Source organism: Paroedura picta, chromosome 3 (assembly GCF_049243985.1).
Source record: "Paroedura picta isolate Pp20150507F chromosome 3, Ppicta_v3.0, whole genome shotgun sequence".
In the NCBI taxonomy this organism is placed as follows: domain Eukaryota; kingdom Metazoa; phylum Chordata; class Lepidosauria; order Squamata; family Gekkonidae; genus Paroedura; species Paroedura picta.
The window spans coordinates 61,540,504-61,557,136 of record NC_135371.1 but is presented as its reverse complement, the minus strand read 5'-3'; the positions used below and the strand labels follow the sequence as shown (position 1 = coordinate 61,557,136).

The 16,633-nt window shown below is 47.8% G+C and overlaps 1 protein-coding gene across 4 annotated transcripts in view; it reads right to left on the bottom strand.

The window, feature by feature from the left end:
* The window catches only part of CACNA2D2 (calcium voltage-gated channel auxiliary subunit alpha2delta 2), an 861,961-nt gene that overhangs the window by 112,681 nt on the left and 732,647 nt on the right, over positions 1-16,633 (bottom strand). For all 4 annotated transcript variants that reach the window (XM_077325943.1, XM_077325945.1, XM_077325944.1 and 1 more), the window contains 3 exons: positions 8,946-9,104; positions 4,929-5,036; positions 1,574-1,652 (listed from right to left, as the gene is read on the bottom strand). In XM_077325943.1, coding sequence (XP_077182058.1) covers positions 1,574-1,652; positions 4,929-5,036; positions 8,946-9,104 — 346 coding nt within the window. The remainder of the gene's footprint in view (positions 1-1,573; positions 1,653-4,928; positions 5,037-8,945; positions 9,105-16,633) is intronic.

Sequence of the window (16,633 nt, the reverse complement as noted above, 5' to 3'; positions counted from 1 at the left end):
TCCATCCATCCATCCACCCATCCATCCATCCATCCATCATCCCCATCCATCCATCCATCCATCCATCCATCCATCCATCCATCCATCCATCCATCCATCCATCCATCCACATCATCATCTTCATCATTATCATCATCTATCACCACTAAATGAGATTGTCCAGAGTTGAGTATTATCATTATACAGATAACATCTATATTTAATGAATAAAGATATTATATATTTTATTTATTGCCAAAGCCTTCAAATAAGTCTGTCTTGGTTCTGAACTGGTACAGTGAGGCTCTGGTCAGAACAAACTGAACCTGAATCCAGATGAGACAACAGTAATGCTGGTTGGGAAGACTAGTATTCTAGAGGAACGGAATCCACTTGTCCTAGATCCAGCGGTGGCCAAACTGTGGCTCTTCAGATATTTATGGATTACAATTCCCATGAGCCTCTGCCAATTGACTTTGCTGGCAGTAGCTCATGGTAACTGCAGTTCATAAACAACTGGAGAGTTACAATTTGGCCAACCCTGTAAAGGGGGTTATGCTGGCCTTTTGCATTGTGGCTCCAGTTGTATTGAAAGGGCTCCCTGAAGAGGTGAGGAATCCTCCTCCTTGGAGATCTTCAGGAGGCACTGGGAGACCTGTTTGCCAGGGCCTGAATGGCAAGCATCTTTGTTTTTTGGTTTTACGTGAATGTTATGTTGGTTTCAGCTGAATGTTTTTAACTATTATTGTAAGCCACATTGAACCAAGGAAAGGTAGGAGTTAAACAAACAAAAAATGAATAAAAAACTGGCAATACCAGGGAAATGAACCTGGGACCTTGCAAATATGTGCTCAATCACCATACTACATCTTGTACAACTACAGACAACTACAACTTGAAACTGGGAACCTTAGGGGCAGTAACTAAAAGATTTGTATTTTGTGAAAATCAGTGACCTATACAGGGTTTCACTGGCCCAGCAACTCATAGAGCCCTTAATGAAGGACTGCAAAGGGGGCATTTGTACCCCTGTGTTGCTTTTTTTATAGACTGCTACCATGCTATCAACTGCATGCTTGCAAATACTCAGTGTGAATGGGTTGCTGCACAGGATATCTTATTCAGGGCTGTGTGCAATATTTCACAAGTATTTCTCATGTGTCCTCAGTATAAACCTAATGACTGTAGTTTTGGCTGTATTTCTGTTGAGCTATATTTTAAAAATCAGATAACATTCCCATTATTTTTATTACAGTAATCAGATTGAAAACAAGATGGCACAACTAACTTCTTCAAGATTTTAATGCCATTACTTGATTTTGAAAGAGGATTTTTGAATATTTGTCATGACTCGTTCCACAATGAGGCAACCCCACTGCTTAGAATTCATTAACTACATGTATATATCACATATCACACGCTAATTACATAGCTAAACTGTGAACAAGTACTGTAGTTCTCTGGCTCACAGGATCAAATTGCCTACCCCCTGTTCCATCTGTGGAAAATTAAAACTTTACTGTCAGGACCCCCATTCCTATTTTACTTGGCAGGCTAGGTAGAGGAAATTCTGCCTTTGAGTCACTCACCCTACCTTTGTTAGCACAAGCCATCCACTGGAGGGGAGTGACATCATAATTATGTTGTCCAACAGAAAAGGTGAACACTCGTACCTGTGAAAAAGTACACAGAAGATTTTTGTTATTACAGGGAAAAGAGACAGCAAATTGCTGGCAGGAATCTGGATCAGTCCCACAGCAGAAAATTCAGCAATCCTTACCAGACTGAAACAACTGCTTCACTGAAATGCAAACTCATATAAAAGAAATCGCCAAAAGATCTCGTTCAAAGAATCCACTATAGTTCTGTGGAGCTGGGGGTTATTCTACAGTTAAGCTTGATGGGGCTTGCCAAGGACCTGTTTGCATGACTACTGACCATGTGGTAACTGCCCACCACTCTAATCTTGCCATGTGCCCCAAATGGCTAACAGTGCATTCATTTGTTTCATTTTATTTACCAGAAGATCACTTCTAGAACATTATTTGTGTTGCAGCATCAGCTAGGGAACCAGCAAAAAGCTAAGCATCAGAACTTATTGTTATAACATTATTTATTTGTAAATGTGTACCCTAGCCTTTTCCAAAATGCTCAAGGTGGCTAGGAAACACTTTAGCCTTATTAAGCCTTGACATGTTTAACTGAAGGATGGTTCCTACAACACACGCCATAGAAGCAGAAAAATGCATGAAAATGCAGGCATACTGCTTCCTAGCCCATTGCCTACTGGGTATGCAGCAGTTACCACATGTAAAAAATGTTCTCCAGTATAGTCTGCAGTGATGTGCCAAAAGCACAGTCCCATACATACCACCACCTTTGTATATGCTAGCAGTGGGCCTGTGTGCCATTTTCAAACATCTGGTTATGCATGCTCTGATTTGATAAGGGTTCCTAACAATAACCACTCTAACGTGCTTGCCTAAAATTCCAGCCTCTGTTCTTTGTTGCTCCCATGCAGCCAGACTGAGTTGAGAAATATTTCATCTAGCCCATGCAAAGTCAACTTTCTGTGCAAAAGAATTCCTCTAAGCGTTAGCAAAAGAAAATAAACATTTAATGAAACATGAAGTCTAGTTTCTACTTTGGTGCATGGTGGTTGCACTTCACTTTCCTTTACGGTTCTGGACTTCATAGAAGCAGAAAGGAGACATTTTGATCCTATTTCCTATGTCTGAAATTCCTGATTCAATTGAGTAAGGACATAGCTTCTGGAAGATGTCAGAGGGTCACTTCTCCATACCCATCTCTTTTTTCTCTTCTACATAACAAGGGAGAAAAGAGATGTGCGTCACCCTGTTTGGAGCCCAACTACTTGGGTACTTCCATTTAGCAGCCTAATATTTATATATCACTTTTGCTGGACATTGCCCAAATCCCATGACCACACAGTCTTAACAAGGGTCCACTCTTTCCTGTACTAGTAGTTTGTGCGAAGTTTGAGAGGAAGTTCTCTCCACTGCCTTTGCTGGCACTTCAAGGTCACTGCAGGTAATAAAGGCATTGCCAGCATGTTAGACGCCCCATTAAAGGGGCAGTGGCTCAGTACAGGAGCAGACAGGCAGGAAGATCAACTGTCTAAATAGCTCACATCAAATGAGGCGGAATCCAGCAATAAAGCATGAGTTAGCCACTTCCCCCTGCCCCCATGACTGAGCTAATACAGGTCAGACAGCTGGCTGCTTAGCTATTTGGTCATGTTTCTTGACTCATTTATAATGTTCCCTATGCAAAGAGCAGGGCAGGTTGATGCTGTCTTCCATCCCTCACTGGTTCATGCACAAATTCTAGCTGGAAAAAAAAGCTCATCACAGGAAAAGAAGCTGAACTACAGGCACATGATGGCTTGGTGAGTCCTTCTTCCTGCCATAGTTCATGCTTCTGTATGGTACATTCATTCCAAGAAAAGAAACATGGTGTGTCAAAAGTATCTACACTGTTCTGAGTATTGTTTCTTGAAATACAGCCTTTCTGTGTAACATCAGACCTATCAAAGGCTGAGACTTCAGAATGAGACAAACACTGCTCTGTAATGTGAATGTGGAATCACTTTTAGCTACCAACTGTATTTTCTGATAGGCAGCAGAAATCTTGTGAATTTCATCATTTCCCCTGCCTTAGCTTCCAAGCAGAATTTAAATCTGCAGGTTTAGCCTTTGTCAAATCTGAAATGTAATCAAATGCTTTTGCTTTGATTAAACAAATCCTGACTTAGTAGTCACCAGCTACATTGGAAACTGGGCTTGTTTCCTGGAAAGGAGATTGGATTTTTCTTCTTCATCAGCAACATGGGAACACCTCCTCTCCCCCCCCCCCCAAGTGGATTAATAGTGTCACTAGGAGCCTGGCAGGATAACAGGACCATCTTCTCAGCCAATAGCTGTAAGGGATATTTACTGGCTCATTACAAGGTCTTTATGGGTAGAACTTGCAACTTTTTAAAGAGATGCTATCAAATTCCTCATCCCTGCTAATTTAACTTAAAAATCTTCATTCTGATTTTGCTTTGCTTTTCTCCGATTCAAATTTATGGAACTTTATTTTCATGCTATTGTTTATTTTCTGATTTCCCCATTATTTAAATGAATGCATTTAACGTTGTTATGCCAATGATGTAATAACTGTTTGAAAGGGAGGATATAACTTGCAGAAAGAGTATTAATACTTTACAAGTAGGGAAAAAACTGAGTCCAGTAGAACCTTAAAGATGAACAAGATTTTTTGGGGAATAAGCTTGGGGAATCAGAGTTCACTTTGTCCATCAGCCCTTATGTCCAGGTCAGACAGTGGGAGGGCTTTGGCAAAGAAGGGCCTGCTGGAGTCAGGATGCCCTTTGCAACACCCTTCTCCCTTCTGACATGGACACAAGAGCTGATGGATCTTCATCCCTATTTGTACTTGACAAAGTGAACTCTGACTTATCCAGTCGTTCTATAAAGTTTGAGACTTGCTACTCCCAGTCCTGCTTAGATTGTGATTTTCCTCAAATCTTTGCTGCAGACTCTCTCCCTCTGCATCTGTTAAGTAGGTCAAGACTCTGGTCTACAGTCAGCCACCCAGAACAAACAGCTTGGGACATAAGGGTAGATAAAAAATTAGCTTTTGCTTGCTAACTGCAGATAATAGCTGTATTTTTAATATCTGCTTGTATGTGCTGAGTCACAGAACACCACAATACCAGGAAAAAACAACCCATGGGATGCTGGATGCTGACGACGTCGTGTAAAATGCAAAAAAAAAAAAAAAAAAAGACATCAGCAAAAGCCTTTCACTATATCTTCTGGGTGCAGAATGGCCCTAAGTATATCAGCTTTTCAAATAGGTGATAATCTGGTGAACTAGAAAGGAAGCCACAAGACAACCGTTACCATTTTAGGATGCAATCTCACCGTTTTGTTTGGCCAGTTATACTTCTCAAACACATCCTGCACTCGGTCTTCTCCTCCATCCGTGAACATCATGATCATCTTATTGCAACTGGCTCTTGTGACGTTGGACTGCAAATAAGAGACAGATACTGGAATGTGCACAGTACTCAGAGACAAGGTGTTCCACTAAAACAGATTGTAGGAATAAAATGTTGAATATTTCTGTGCATTTAATGCTCCTTAGCTGGAAAAGGACTTACAAGTGCCATCAGAATTGTGATTTTATTGTTCACACTAGCTAGTTGACCCCCCCCCCCCTGCTAAGAATCATATATGACCACTGAACATCTAATGGCATTGAGTTATGCCTCCCTCTCACCTCCCCTGTTGGGAGTTGTGTCTGGGGGAAGTATGGACAAGTTACACCGCCATGCTGTATTTTTATGTCCTTTGTATTTAATGTTTGTCGGGGGTCGCCGGGGTGGCTGGACTGGTCTCTTTGTCCTCTCGCTGCCCAGGATCCACCTCCCCGTCAGGGCGTAGCAAACCCCGCCAGACCGGGGGCGGGGACGGATTATCCCACTGGATTGGGATCTGAGATGTCTGGGCTCATCTCTCGTTCAGCCCCTCGTCCCTCGGGCGCATCCAGGATCAATGAAGCACAAGAGCTGGCCTGCAATCTGCTTAGGTGTCTATTTCCTTCTGGCCTGTTACAGCGTTTTCTTCCCTTCTCTGTTCTCTCCCCCCCCCCCCCCGCGTCTTTTCCCCGTTCTGTTTTCCCCCTCTTCCCTACGTGACCACCGCCCTCTCTGTAACGTGTTCCAACCCTAACCCTGCCTTCATGTTGCCCGCTGTGTGTGCCCCTATCCCAGTTCCAGCCGTCTCTCTTCTTCGCCGCGGTCGCACCCGCCCGGCTCTGCGCTCCCGGCCAGCCAAGCTATCTGTCCCACCTCCTCCGTCTGCTGAGTCGCTAGCCTCGCCCAGCCGCCCCTTTCCCACCCCCGTGCCCCCTCCCGTCGGCCGCTCTCCGACGACGTCCCTGGGTTGGCCCGGCCTGCTGATCGCCTCCCCGCTCGCGGGCCTGGGCTCCCCGGTCCCACCCTCGCTTCCCCGGCCTTCGTCCCCAGGTGAACTGGGCGGGGCATCGTGGCGACTTTCTTCAGCCGGGACGGGGGACGGGTCGGGTGGGGAGGGAGTCCGGGGACCCCCGCACCATGTTTTAATGGGGTTTTATCAGGGCTTTTAGGGTCCATGGACGAATATTGTAACTCGCCATGAGCCGATTCCTGGGAGTGGCAGGAAATAAAATCGAAATAATAATGGTGATGATGATGATGATGATAATAATAATAATAATAGTGTGTTCATTGGTTGATACACAGGCAACTATTCCAGACTTGGTTTATCTGAGACTGATTTGGACAGTTACTTCCTCTATGTAAAGGACAAAACAACCTGACAGAAATGGGCCTATTAGTAAACATCATGTCCAGAAGGGCAGGAAGCCATGATCATTTGTCTGATCACCTACCAGGGGTAGTCAAACTGGCCCTCCAGATGTCCATGGACTATAATTCCCATGGGAATTGTAGACCATGGACATCTGGAGAGCCGCAGTTTGACTACCCCTGACCTAGACCCAGGCATTCATCACAAGTTTTATTTTATCTAATTAGAATTTTGTTTACATTGCCTCTCCAGGGAAACTGTCTAAGGCAGCTTACAAAAAAAGAGAGAAAAATATATCAATCAAATTAAAAGTTATTAATTAAAACCCAGTATTAAAAACCCAGCTACGGCATAGAAACACACACTTCCAAGAAGCTTAAAATAACAGTTTCCAGACTGAGAAGCATACTAAAATGGACTTTAAAAAGATCAACCCCTTAATTAAAAGCATGGGTGAACAGAAATAAATTGGCCAGCTGCCTAACAGAGAGCAAGTGATGTGCCAGGCAAGCCTCAAATATATGGGGATAGGTAAGTGCTTTCCTATGCTGAGGCAATAGCTGTGTAGCAAGATTGCCATAAGCCAAGCAATGCTCAGACATTTGGATGTGTGGCCAGGAAAGGGAATGTAAGGTTTCAGATCACTTCAAGCAGCAGCTGGACAGGCACATCCTGGATGATTTAGGCTGATTCTGCAATGAGCGAGGGGTTGGACTAGATGTTCTGTATGGCCCCTTCCAACTCTATGATTCTATGAAATACAGTTGTAGAGGCTTATTTTTAAACAAAGAAACAAAACAGAACCATGTCTGTGTGCTTAAGAATAGGCTGTAGTTTCTCCCATCCCCCACTCCATACCAAGAAACTGTCAGTGAGGAATCTGTTTTCTTTAGCTGCTTCTCCAGGGGTGAAGGTGGTGCAGATGAACAGGGAGAAGGAGGGACTGTCTGGACGGAAATTATGTTGTGGCTATTACCGCTCAGCGATTAATAGGGCTATTCATCTTTATTTTGCCCAACGTCACTGTAGCCCGTCTGATCCGAGCCCTCTAAGATGGGCCCTGCTAACTCACTAATGAAATGGAAGAGGCAGCTGCTCCCATTAAAACGTAAGAATCAGCAACAGAAGATTTTCATTTTTCTGGGGAGATGTAAACTGAACTATGGTCCCAGCCCTTTTCTCAAGGCTCATACATCCCAATGATGCTGACGGTGTGGACATGGTAATCCCCCCAATTTGACTCTTTGCAAGTACTATGCTACCAGGTGAAATATATTTATTTTATGAGCTGGAAATGAAAGCACTTTCAGAGTGGTGGTGCTCATGGTGGTAGCATTTCAAACTATTGCAGCATCTCGGCTAGCAGTGGATGTTGAGCTCAGTTTGCAAAAGCTGTCTAAGACAGACATGTTGGCACCTGCGGGTGGGGAGATATTTGTGGGCTTCAGTTGTAGTTAATATTCTGGGGCATAAAGTCTTTTTCTTGGGTGCTCATGTCAGAACAGCTGATTGTTCTGGGCCGATGGATGACAGGCTGGAGGGGGTAGGGTAAGGTAGGGTGGGTGAAAAAAAAGGGTTGGTATCTTTGAATTCTATTGGTAGCCCTAGTATGCAGCTATTTCAATAGAATTGGAGTGCAAATTTGGCAGATACATGGATCTGGGATGGGGTTCACCCTAAGATGTGTGTGTGTGTGTTTTATTTTTTAAACAGTAGAAACTGACAGCAAAGATTGAAAATCTCAAAGGTGATGAAGAGCCTGAAAGAATGAATCTGCCCAGGGAGACAAAGCAAAGGGATTGTGGGTGGCATCACGCACTTGTCTGCATGGGTGAAACAGATCCTGCTCAGTGAAATAACTCTCTGTGGCTTCTTTAGGGTCAAGGAACAGATTGTCTTAAAGTGTCTGAAAAAGATCAGTTAAGGAAAATACCACTGGGAGACATTTTGTAGGTTGAAATCCTGTGCCTATAGAACTCACTAAAAAAAAAAATTGAACTGAACTGACAGGAAATGGAAGAACTTAGATTCATACTCAGCTGCATTTTTGTTTGTACTAATATGTCAGAGTAATAGGGATGATGGCATCAGTTCACTCAGTGTTTCACCAAAGATGACATGAAACTGCCTTATAAACTGCCATAGTATTCATCTATCAAGGTCAGCATTATCTACTCAGTTCAGCGGCAGCAGCAGTCTGGGGTTTCAAGCAGAGGCCATTTGTTTCACATACTGCATTACTTGCCGATGCCAAGGATTAATGAGGTCATCTTCCTGCACAGCATCGGCCTGGAACCATCCTCATGCACGCCAGGTGCTCTATCACTGAGCCATGGTGCTTTCCCAGTGACATAATTCTAAGGACTGCTTCCCATGTTGTTCCTTCCTGCTTAACACTTGAAAATGTGTGTGGGGAAACATTTGGAAAATGAGTGTCGTAAGATGAAACGTATGCCATGCAAAGCTGCGCTGCTGTTTACATGTTGCACACTCAAATCCAACCACTACTCCAACCACTCTTACAAGCACCTCATTTGGTGCTTGGCCTTTTCTCACAGCCCCCTCCTGCCACTCAAACCCTTTGCTTACATTCTGCAGTTGCTCAAAGGCATACTCAAAGCCTGCTTTGTAATCCGTGGTTCCTTGGGCCACCATTATTTCCACATCTTCTTTGAAGACCTTCTTGTTGCGGATATTTGCTTGAACTAAATGCTTGAAACATGATACAGGCTGTGCATTTTGGTTAAACTGGAAAGCAAAAGACAGAGAGTTGCAATGTATTAGAAGGTATATAAAAACTGCAAATGGCATCCACCACCTCCAGACTTGAGAGTACAGTGAATAATGGATCCATAAATATGGAGGGGGGAGTGGCAATATGAAGGCTATTGTTATCACTACTTCTAACAGTAAATTGGCTACGTGGATAAGAACTCCAGTGTGTATAATAAATTCCCATGAAGTGGGCAACCTACAAGCAAGACTGGAGCCTTTACTGACTCAGAGGGCTTTCTAGGTATGCAGGAAATATGACTTGGAATATTAACCAAAACAAACAAACAAACCCTCAAGATGGCTTAATGGGGGCTGAATATACTCCAGAAGAAATGGAATGCTGAGAACAACAAAGCTTGGAAGAGGAGAGGAAAAACCATCCTGCTCAAGCCCCTGAGAACTAAAGAACGCATGGAAAGATTTTTTGGGAGTGGGGGGATTTCCAACTGTTGTCTTTCTGTGATTCCTTGCAGGCATCCAGTTTCTCACCATATTTAAGAGTAAGATGGCTGACAATCACAAAAACAGCAAAATCAGGCCTCTCAAAGACAAGGCAGGGCACTTTACCAGCTTGGGGCTTTCCCAGGTAGGCAAACTTTGGAAATTAACTGAAAGAAAAAGATATTCCTTCTCCTTCAAAAAATCCAGCTTGTTGATGACTGAATAAATTCCAGGTGCATAGAATGTTGACAACACATGAGAATCAGAAGGGGGGGGGGAGAATGAGGAAAGCACGTTGCTCCAGCCCCTGAAAATGTATAGTATACAATCCTGGAGGTGGAGTATGATTTCCACATGTTTGCTCTCCCACAATTCCTCATGAACCCTCATTTTGTCATGATCCTATAAACAAACTTGACTATCTATGAGAACAACTGAATAGGCTAATTATTGAGTCCAAGCTGGTCAGGAGACGGCCTCCACTGCTGGGCCATCTATACTTGTTCACTCCACAACAGCTTGCCATGAGCACATGCAGGATTCCAGTTGACCCTGTTGATGTCCTTATTTTAAGCAACAGCCAGATTGTGAGGTGTAGGTATTTTTGCTGGGGCAGGGGGAGAGGGAGTTTAGGATCTTTAATGGACTTGTCTCAGTATTCCTCCAAGTTCCAGTTCACAGGATTCTTGGGGGGGGGGGGAGATGACAGTTAAACTGGTAAAATGCAATCTGTAGCACAGATATGCCCACTATGAGCTATCAAAATGGGACCACGATAAAAGCTTGTAGTAGGTTCCAGCCTGTCATAGACATGAGTTGGTGTGAAGAACTCAGGGCCAGGAGAAGGTGTTTGTAGTCCTCCTATCCTGCTCCCTGCAAATTTATCTTTTATAGTTCATTGTCTGAAATGCACAAGGAAAGAAGGGGAAACAAACCATGTGGATAAAAACTGTGAGAAGGATTGATGGCCGAAGTAAATAAGTTCTTTACACCCCTTCACTGAAGGTCAGGGCCTTCTTATTGACAAGGCTGAATTCTGTTCGCAGGTTTGCAGGTAGACTGCAGAGGAGTTCATTGACTTTAATGGAATGATGTGATCTTTTCCCCCAGTGTGTGACTGCAAACAGAATGAATTTGTTGAGAAAACTGTGATTACCTGAACACCCTTAGGCATGTTTTCTGCAGGACATTCCAGTGTCTTATCACAAGGTCACAGACCCAGTGAAGTGAATGCCCTGTGCTGAGCTCCTGTAAGGAGAAGGCTGACTTTATTCTGAGAGTTTGGTCAGGCGGGTGAAGCGAAAAAGCACTCATTTTTGCTTATGGCTTAGTTTGCTGGAAATATGGAACATTCATTTAGGAGGCAGTGATCCAGCAAAAGTAACGAGGCTAGACTCGTTAATTAGCACAGGCATGTTCCTTGCCAGACAGCAGGCACATGATACAGAAAATGATGGAACTCTTCATTTTGTTCCCACTATGTCTTTCTTGAGACTCAGAGAGAAACAAGGTTACAAAACTTTTATCAATGAGGAAAAGAAAAAGTCATTTGAGCAACAGCTTAAATGATATTTTTTCAGTGCCACAAGGCAGTATATAATAATGATGATTATAGCTTGATATTTATGAGCACTGCCTTCCCAGATTCTAATTGCTGATAACCACAATCAACCACATTCATTTGGGATTAGGTTTAAGAATTTCCAAGGCAAAGGCTATACAAGCTTGAACTCTGACTTCTTGCATCGTCCTGTTAAATAAACCCTTAGTGCCAGAGGGAACAACACCAGAGATAAAAACACCTTGAACTCTACCTTGGCAGTCTGCACTAAAGAAAGTTAAGGCACGTCACTGTGCTAGTTTACCAGTCAATTGCTTCAGGGGTTATCTACTGTGGTTAAGACTGTGAACTCCTTGCATAGACAAAAATGTTTTAACCCTTCTAAACAGCTTCCTAGCTAACCCTGACAATGCCTGCCCAAGATCAATCCCAATTTGCATGCAGCTGGGGAAAGTACTAGTTGCTCAAGATGGCCAAAAGGAGCCCCAGATCATAGCACCCACTCATTCAATCTGTCATCCACACATATAGCTTTTCCTTGTAGTAAAGCTATATGTGCACCTGCATTTTTGGAGAGTGAGTAGGAAGGGAAAAAGAGATGAAGAAATAGCACAAAAAGGCAAGAGATGCTGTGATGTCATCAGCCCTAAAGAGCGGCAGGAGACTCACCGGATGCCGCCATTGATGAGGCGGCGAGGCGGGAGGGAAGGAGGACGCTCTCCGGAGAGCGTCGGGGAGCGTGTGCGGCCCGGAGAGCCGTGTCACGTGGGGGGAGCAAGCTCACGGCGCCTTTATAAGCACCATGTGCCTCGAGCCTGGCCTCTTTCTCCTCCGGCAGCAGAGCGAGAACAGCCTCGCTGCTGCTGCTTGACTAGCCGGGAGGCCGTGCGGGAGACTTGCGCCGATTAGGTGTTTGTTTAGGTGCTTGGGGGGAGGAGGCATGGCCCCCAAAAAGCGGCGGGCGAGGGCGCCCATGGCAGCAGCCTCCAGGGAGGAGGAAGAGAGGCCAGGAGGAAGCTGCTCTGCTGCCTCCAAGGTAGAGGCCCGCGGGGGGGGGCAGGCGTCGAGTGAGCGCCCCGCGGGCCAGAGATGCATGGGTCGCTGCAATGCTGGGGGATCGGAGAGTGGGAGGGTGAGTCCCAAGTAATGCGGCGGAGGAAGGGGCGGAAGGGGGCCCCAATGAGCCTCGTGGGGGGAGGCACCAGGCCAAACCTACCTCTCGCCAGGGGGTGGCAGAGGCCCGAGCAACCCAGGCTGGGGGGCAATTCCCATCTAGGAAGGGGCGTGATAAGGTGGCTCCTGCACTCCCGGATCCCCACACTAGGTCGGCAAGTCATGCCCGCAGGCCTGCTAGGGCCAGGGAGGACAGGGATCACCCCCCTAGGCGCTCAGGGAGCAAGAAAAGGTGGCAATGTGTGCAGAGGGCTTCCCAGGCGCGGGAGCGGGGGCCCTCTGGCCAGGGCAGGGCCAGGCCTGGCTCGCCCGGCAGTTCTGGGGGCGGGAGCCCGCTGCAGGCCTTAGACTCCTCCCAGGGGGAGCAGGTAGCATTTTGGCAGGGCTAAGCCCTGGCCATGTCGCAGATTTCTGGGTCTCGCTGATCACAGAGTTTGCCCAGCAGCCTTAGCGTGTCCCTTTATGATTCAGAGGAGGGCAGTCGGGATTTGAGCAGCTCGACGGAAGGCAGGTCCCAGGAACGGCGTGGCAGCCTGAGGAGGCGAGAGGCGCATAAGAGGAGGTGCGGGCGGCGCTGCGCCCACTCCTCTGGTGAGTCTCCTTCCAGGGAGGACAGCAGGGATGCTCACCGTGATGGCAGATATTGGTTAGAGGGTGCTTTTATACCTGGGCTGCCAGCCTGGCTTCATAGCAGGCGGGCGCCAAACTGGTGCTGGACTCGGGGGAGGTGACAGAGTCATCGTCTGAGCCCCCCGGGAAGTACAGGGACACTGATGCTCCTCCAGGCATCCACTTGCTGCGAAAATTGAGAGAATGGGCCCTTGACGGCTATTATGTGGACCTTTTCTCATTTATAAAAGTTGGAAAAGGGGGGGATATGGGCAAAAAGAGGGACATGAAGCGGGAAGATGCCCTGCGCTGTGAAAGAACCTTTTCCAACTGGCCGCAGGGGTTTGCTGAATATCTGGCACTTATCGCAGCAGCCTACCCAGAGCGGGGATGGCACCTTGCACACTATCTATGCCATGTGCTTGAGGCCCGTGAGTTCGGGGGTGAGGAAGCAGCCCTGGACTAGGATAAGGAGTTCAGGGAGCTGGCCTCCTATAATGCGGAGGCACGCTGGGATCTCAAGCATCACGATTCATGGATCGTGAAGGTAGGCCCCAGCATTCGCCAGCGTAAGGAGAAGGAGAGGAGGCCTCTTACCCAAACAAGCGGGTGGCGGCATACTTGTTGGAGGGTTTTACTAAGGGTTTTAGCATCCCTTATACAGGGGAGCGAGTTGCCACGGACTGTGAAAATTTGAAGTCAGCCAGAGAATGGCCGGACGTAGTGCAGGAGAAGCTGGAGAAGGAGATGAGGGCACGCAGAATAGCGGGGCCATACAGCTCACCCCCACTGCCCAATCTGCGGTTATCTCCATTGGGGGTAGTCCCCAAGAGGGCAGCAGGTCAGTACAGGTTAATTCATCACCTGTCCTATCCTGCCGGGTCATCAGTAAACGACCACATAGCACCTGAGCTGTGCTCGGTGAGGTATACCTCGTTTGACCAGGCGGTGGCCATAGTGCATACCTGTGGGCCTGGATCTTGGATGGCAAAATGTGACATTCAGTCGGCATTTCGCCTGTTGCCCGTAAACCCTAGGGACTTTTGCTTGCTGCGGTTCAAATTCCGGGGGAGCTGGTTCGTCGATAAGGCGATGCCAATGGGATGCTCCATAGCATGTGCTGCGTTTGAAGCATTCCGCACATTCCTGGAGTGGGCAGCGGCATCCAGGATGGGATGCCAGGCCACGACCCACTATTTGGATGACTTTCTTTTTGCGGGGGCAGCTGGCATGAGGGATTGCTGGGAGCACCTCCAGGCATTCCAGGAATTGGCCCAGGAGCTGAGTGTCCTGCTGGCCCCGGAAAAAACAGAGGGGCCGGCCACGACACTTATGTTTTTGGGGATTCAATTGGATTCTGAGGCTGCCTGAGGACAAGCTGAGCACATTGCGGGACCTTCTGGGCACCATGCTTGGGGCGAAAAAGACTACGCTGAAGGAGGTGCAGGTCCTGTTGGGCCACCTCAATTTCGCGTGTAAGGTGGTGGCAGCAGGCAGGCCTTTCTGTGCCTGGTTGGCACGGGCCACGGCAGGGGTGTGTAGCCCCAGGCATCACATTAGAGTCACAAAGGCCATGAAGGAGGATCTCCGGGTATGGCAGGTTTTCCTGCATCAATATAATGGGGTGTCGATTTGGCAAACAGCGTTGGCCCCTGACAAGGTGCTGCAGGTGCATTCCGCTGCGGCTGGGAGCCTGGGGTTTGGGATCTTTTTTGCCAATAGATGGTGTGCAGAGAAATGGCTAGAGCATTGGAGTCCAGCAGATGCTCCGTTATCTGGCACACCCGCGGTGGCTGGGATGGTCGCCCAGCACCATGCGGGTCCACCTAGCGGGGCTTTCCTTCTTTAGCAAGTTATGGGGCTCATGGGACCCAGGCTCTTCTTTTATGGCCCGCCGAGCTGTGGAAGGATGGAAACGGGCAGACCCGAAACGGGTAGATGGGAGAAGGCCTATCACTAGGCTCATATTAAAATGCTTGGTTGCCCAATTGGGGAAGGTTTGCTATGATAATTACGAGGCCATGCTGGCAGCCTCCGCCTTTACACTGGCATACTTTGGGGCACTGCTCTCCAGTGAGTTCCTGGCTCCCACCAGAGGGGTCTGCCTGGGGCGGGAGGACATTGAAGTGAAGAGGAAGGGGATGCAAATCTGGCTAAAACGGTCAAAGACTGACCAAAGGGGGCATGGGGCCTTCATCCAGCTGCCCAGGCAGCCAACTCCGGGGCCCTGCCCAGTGGCTTTCATGGAGGCCTTTTTAGCAAAGCGGCCGGCAGTGCCCGGCCCCTTATTTATGCATGCTGACGGGTCTTGCCTGTCAAGGTTTCAGTTTGTAGCCATCCTGCATGCTAGTCTGGGGACAGTGGGGCTAGACCCCAGGGGATATGGGACACACTCGTTCCGTATTGGGGTAGCCACGCAGGCTTTTCAGGATGGGGCCTCACCCAGGCAAATCATGAGGGTGGGGCGATGGAAATCACGGGCATATAAAGTTTATGTGCGGCCAGTAGGGGCACAAGACTAATCTGTAACTCGTTGTAGGAGTTCACCCAGAGGTGCGCCATGTGCTGGTGCTGGGACACAGTTTCGTCCACTGGGCATGAGTTTACGCAGCCGGCTCCGGTTGGGGATCCAATTTGGGCCTGGGAGAACCCATCAAGATCCAATGGTTGGGACATCGAGGCATGCATTGGTCTGCCCTTATGGGAACATTTGCTGCAGTGGTTGACCAGGATGGACCTCCGGATGCGGCGGTGGTCCACCTGGGTGGGAACGATTTGCCAGCAAAAACCTGAATACAGCTGAAGCAGATGGTATTGGGAGATCTGGAAACCCTGCAGCGGAGGTGGCCTAACACAGCCCTGATTTGGTCTCAGATGGTCGAGCGCCATCACTGGCGGGGAGCCCGGGATGCCAGCAGCGTCAACAGATCCCTGCAGAAGATCAATGCGGCAGTGGCTTCCAGGATGAGGGAGTGCGGGGGGCTTTGTGGCAGAGCACTGGGACATTGATAAGAACATTGCAGCGTTATTTCGGGCTGATGGGGTTCACTTGTCCGGTTGGGGGTTGGACTTGTGGTTATATAGTGTGCAGGATGCAGTTCAGGAGTGGGCACAGTTTAATGGTGTTGGCGGGAGTAGGGTCAGGGGCCCCTTCTCCGGTGGCGGGGATAGCAAGGAGATGGAGCCTGTAGCAGGGTCAGGGAATCCGGAGGGAGGAAGGGATTCCCTGCATGGTAGGCCGCCTCAGGACTGAGGGGCAAATTTGGGGTGAGCCTCAGGACTGAGGGACCCAAAGAGGGGGTGACCTGGGATGGGCTAAGGGAGGTCCACGCCTCCCAAGGCATTGCAGGAACACACTCTTTGGGTCAAAACCCCACAGCAAGGAGCCCTGCAGATCCAGAGAGATCCCGGGTGGGGTCTCCGGGAAGCTGTGGGAGTATTGGGTGGTTATTAAGGCCTAACGGCCTGTGGACAGGCTCTCTCTCCCCTTGCTGGCCAACACAATTCTTGGAATTTGTTGCTGTTAATAAAGCTGTGGCCTGTTTTTTGCCAAAAGTTGATGAGTGAGTGTCTCCTTCTAACCCCAAATGCCCGCCTGCAAGTAAAAAAACAAGGTGATAAAGATGAGCCAGGCAACGTACTGTTTTCCACCATCAACAGTGCTCTGCTCTCCTGCTGAACAGTCTACTCAGGCAGTACTTGCATGCAACTAGGGCCT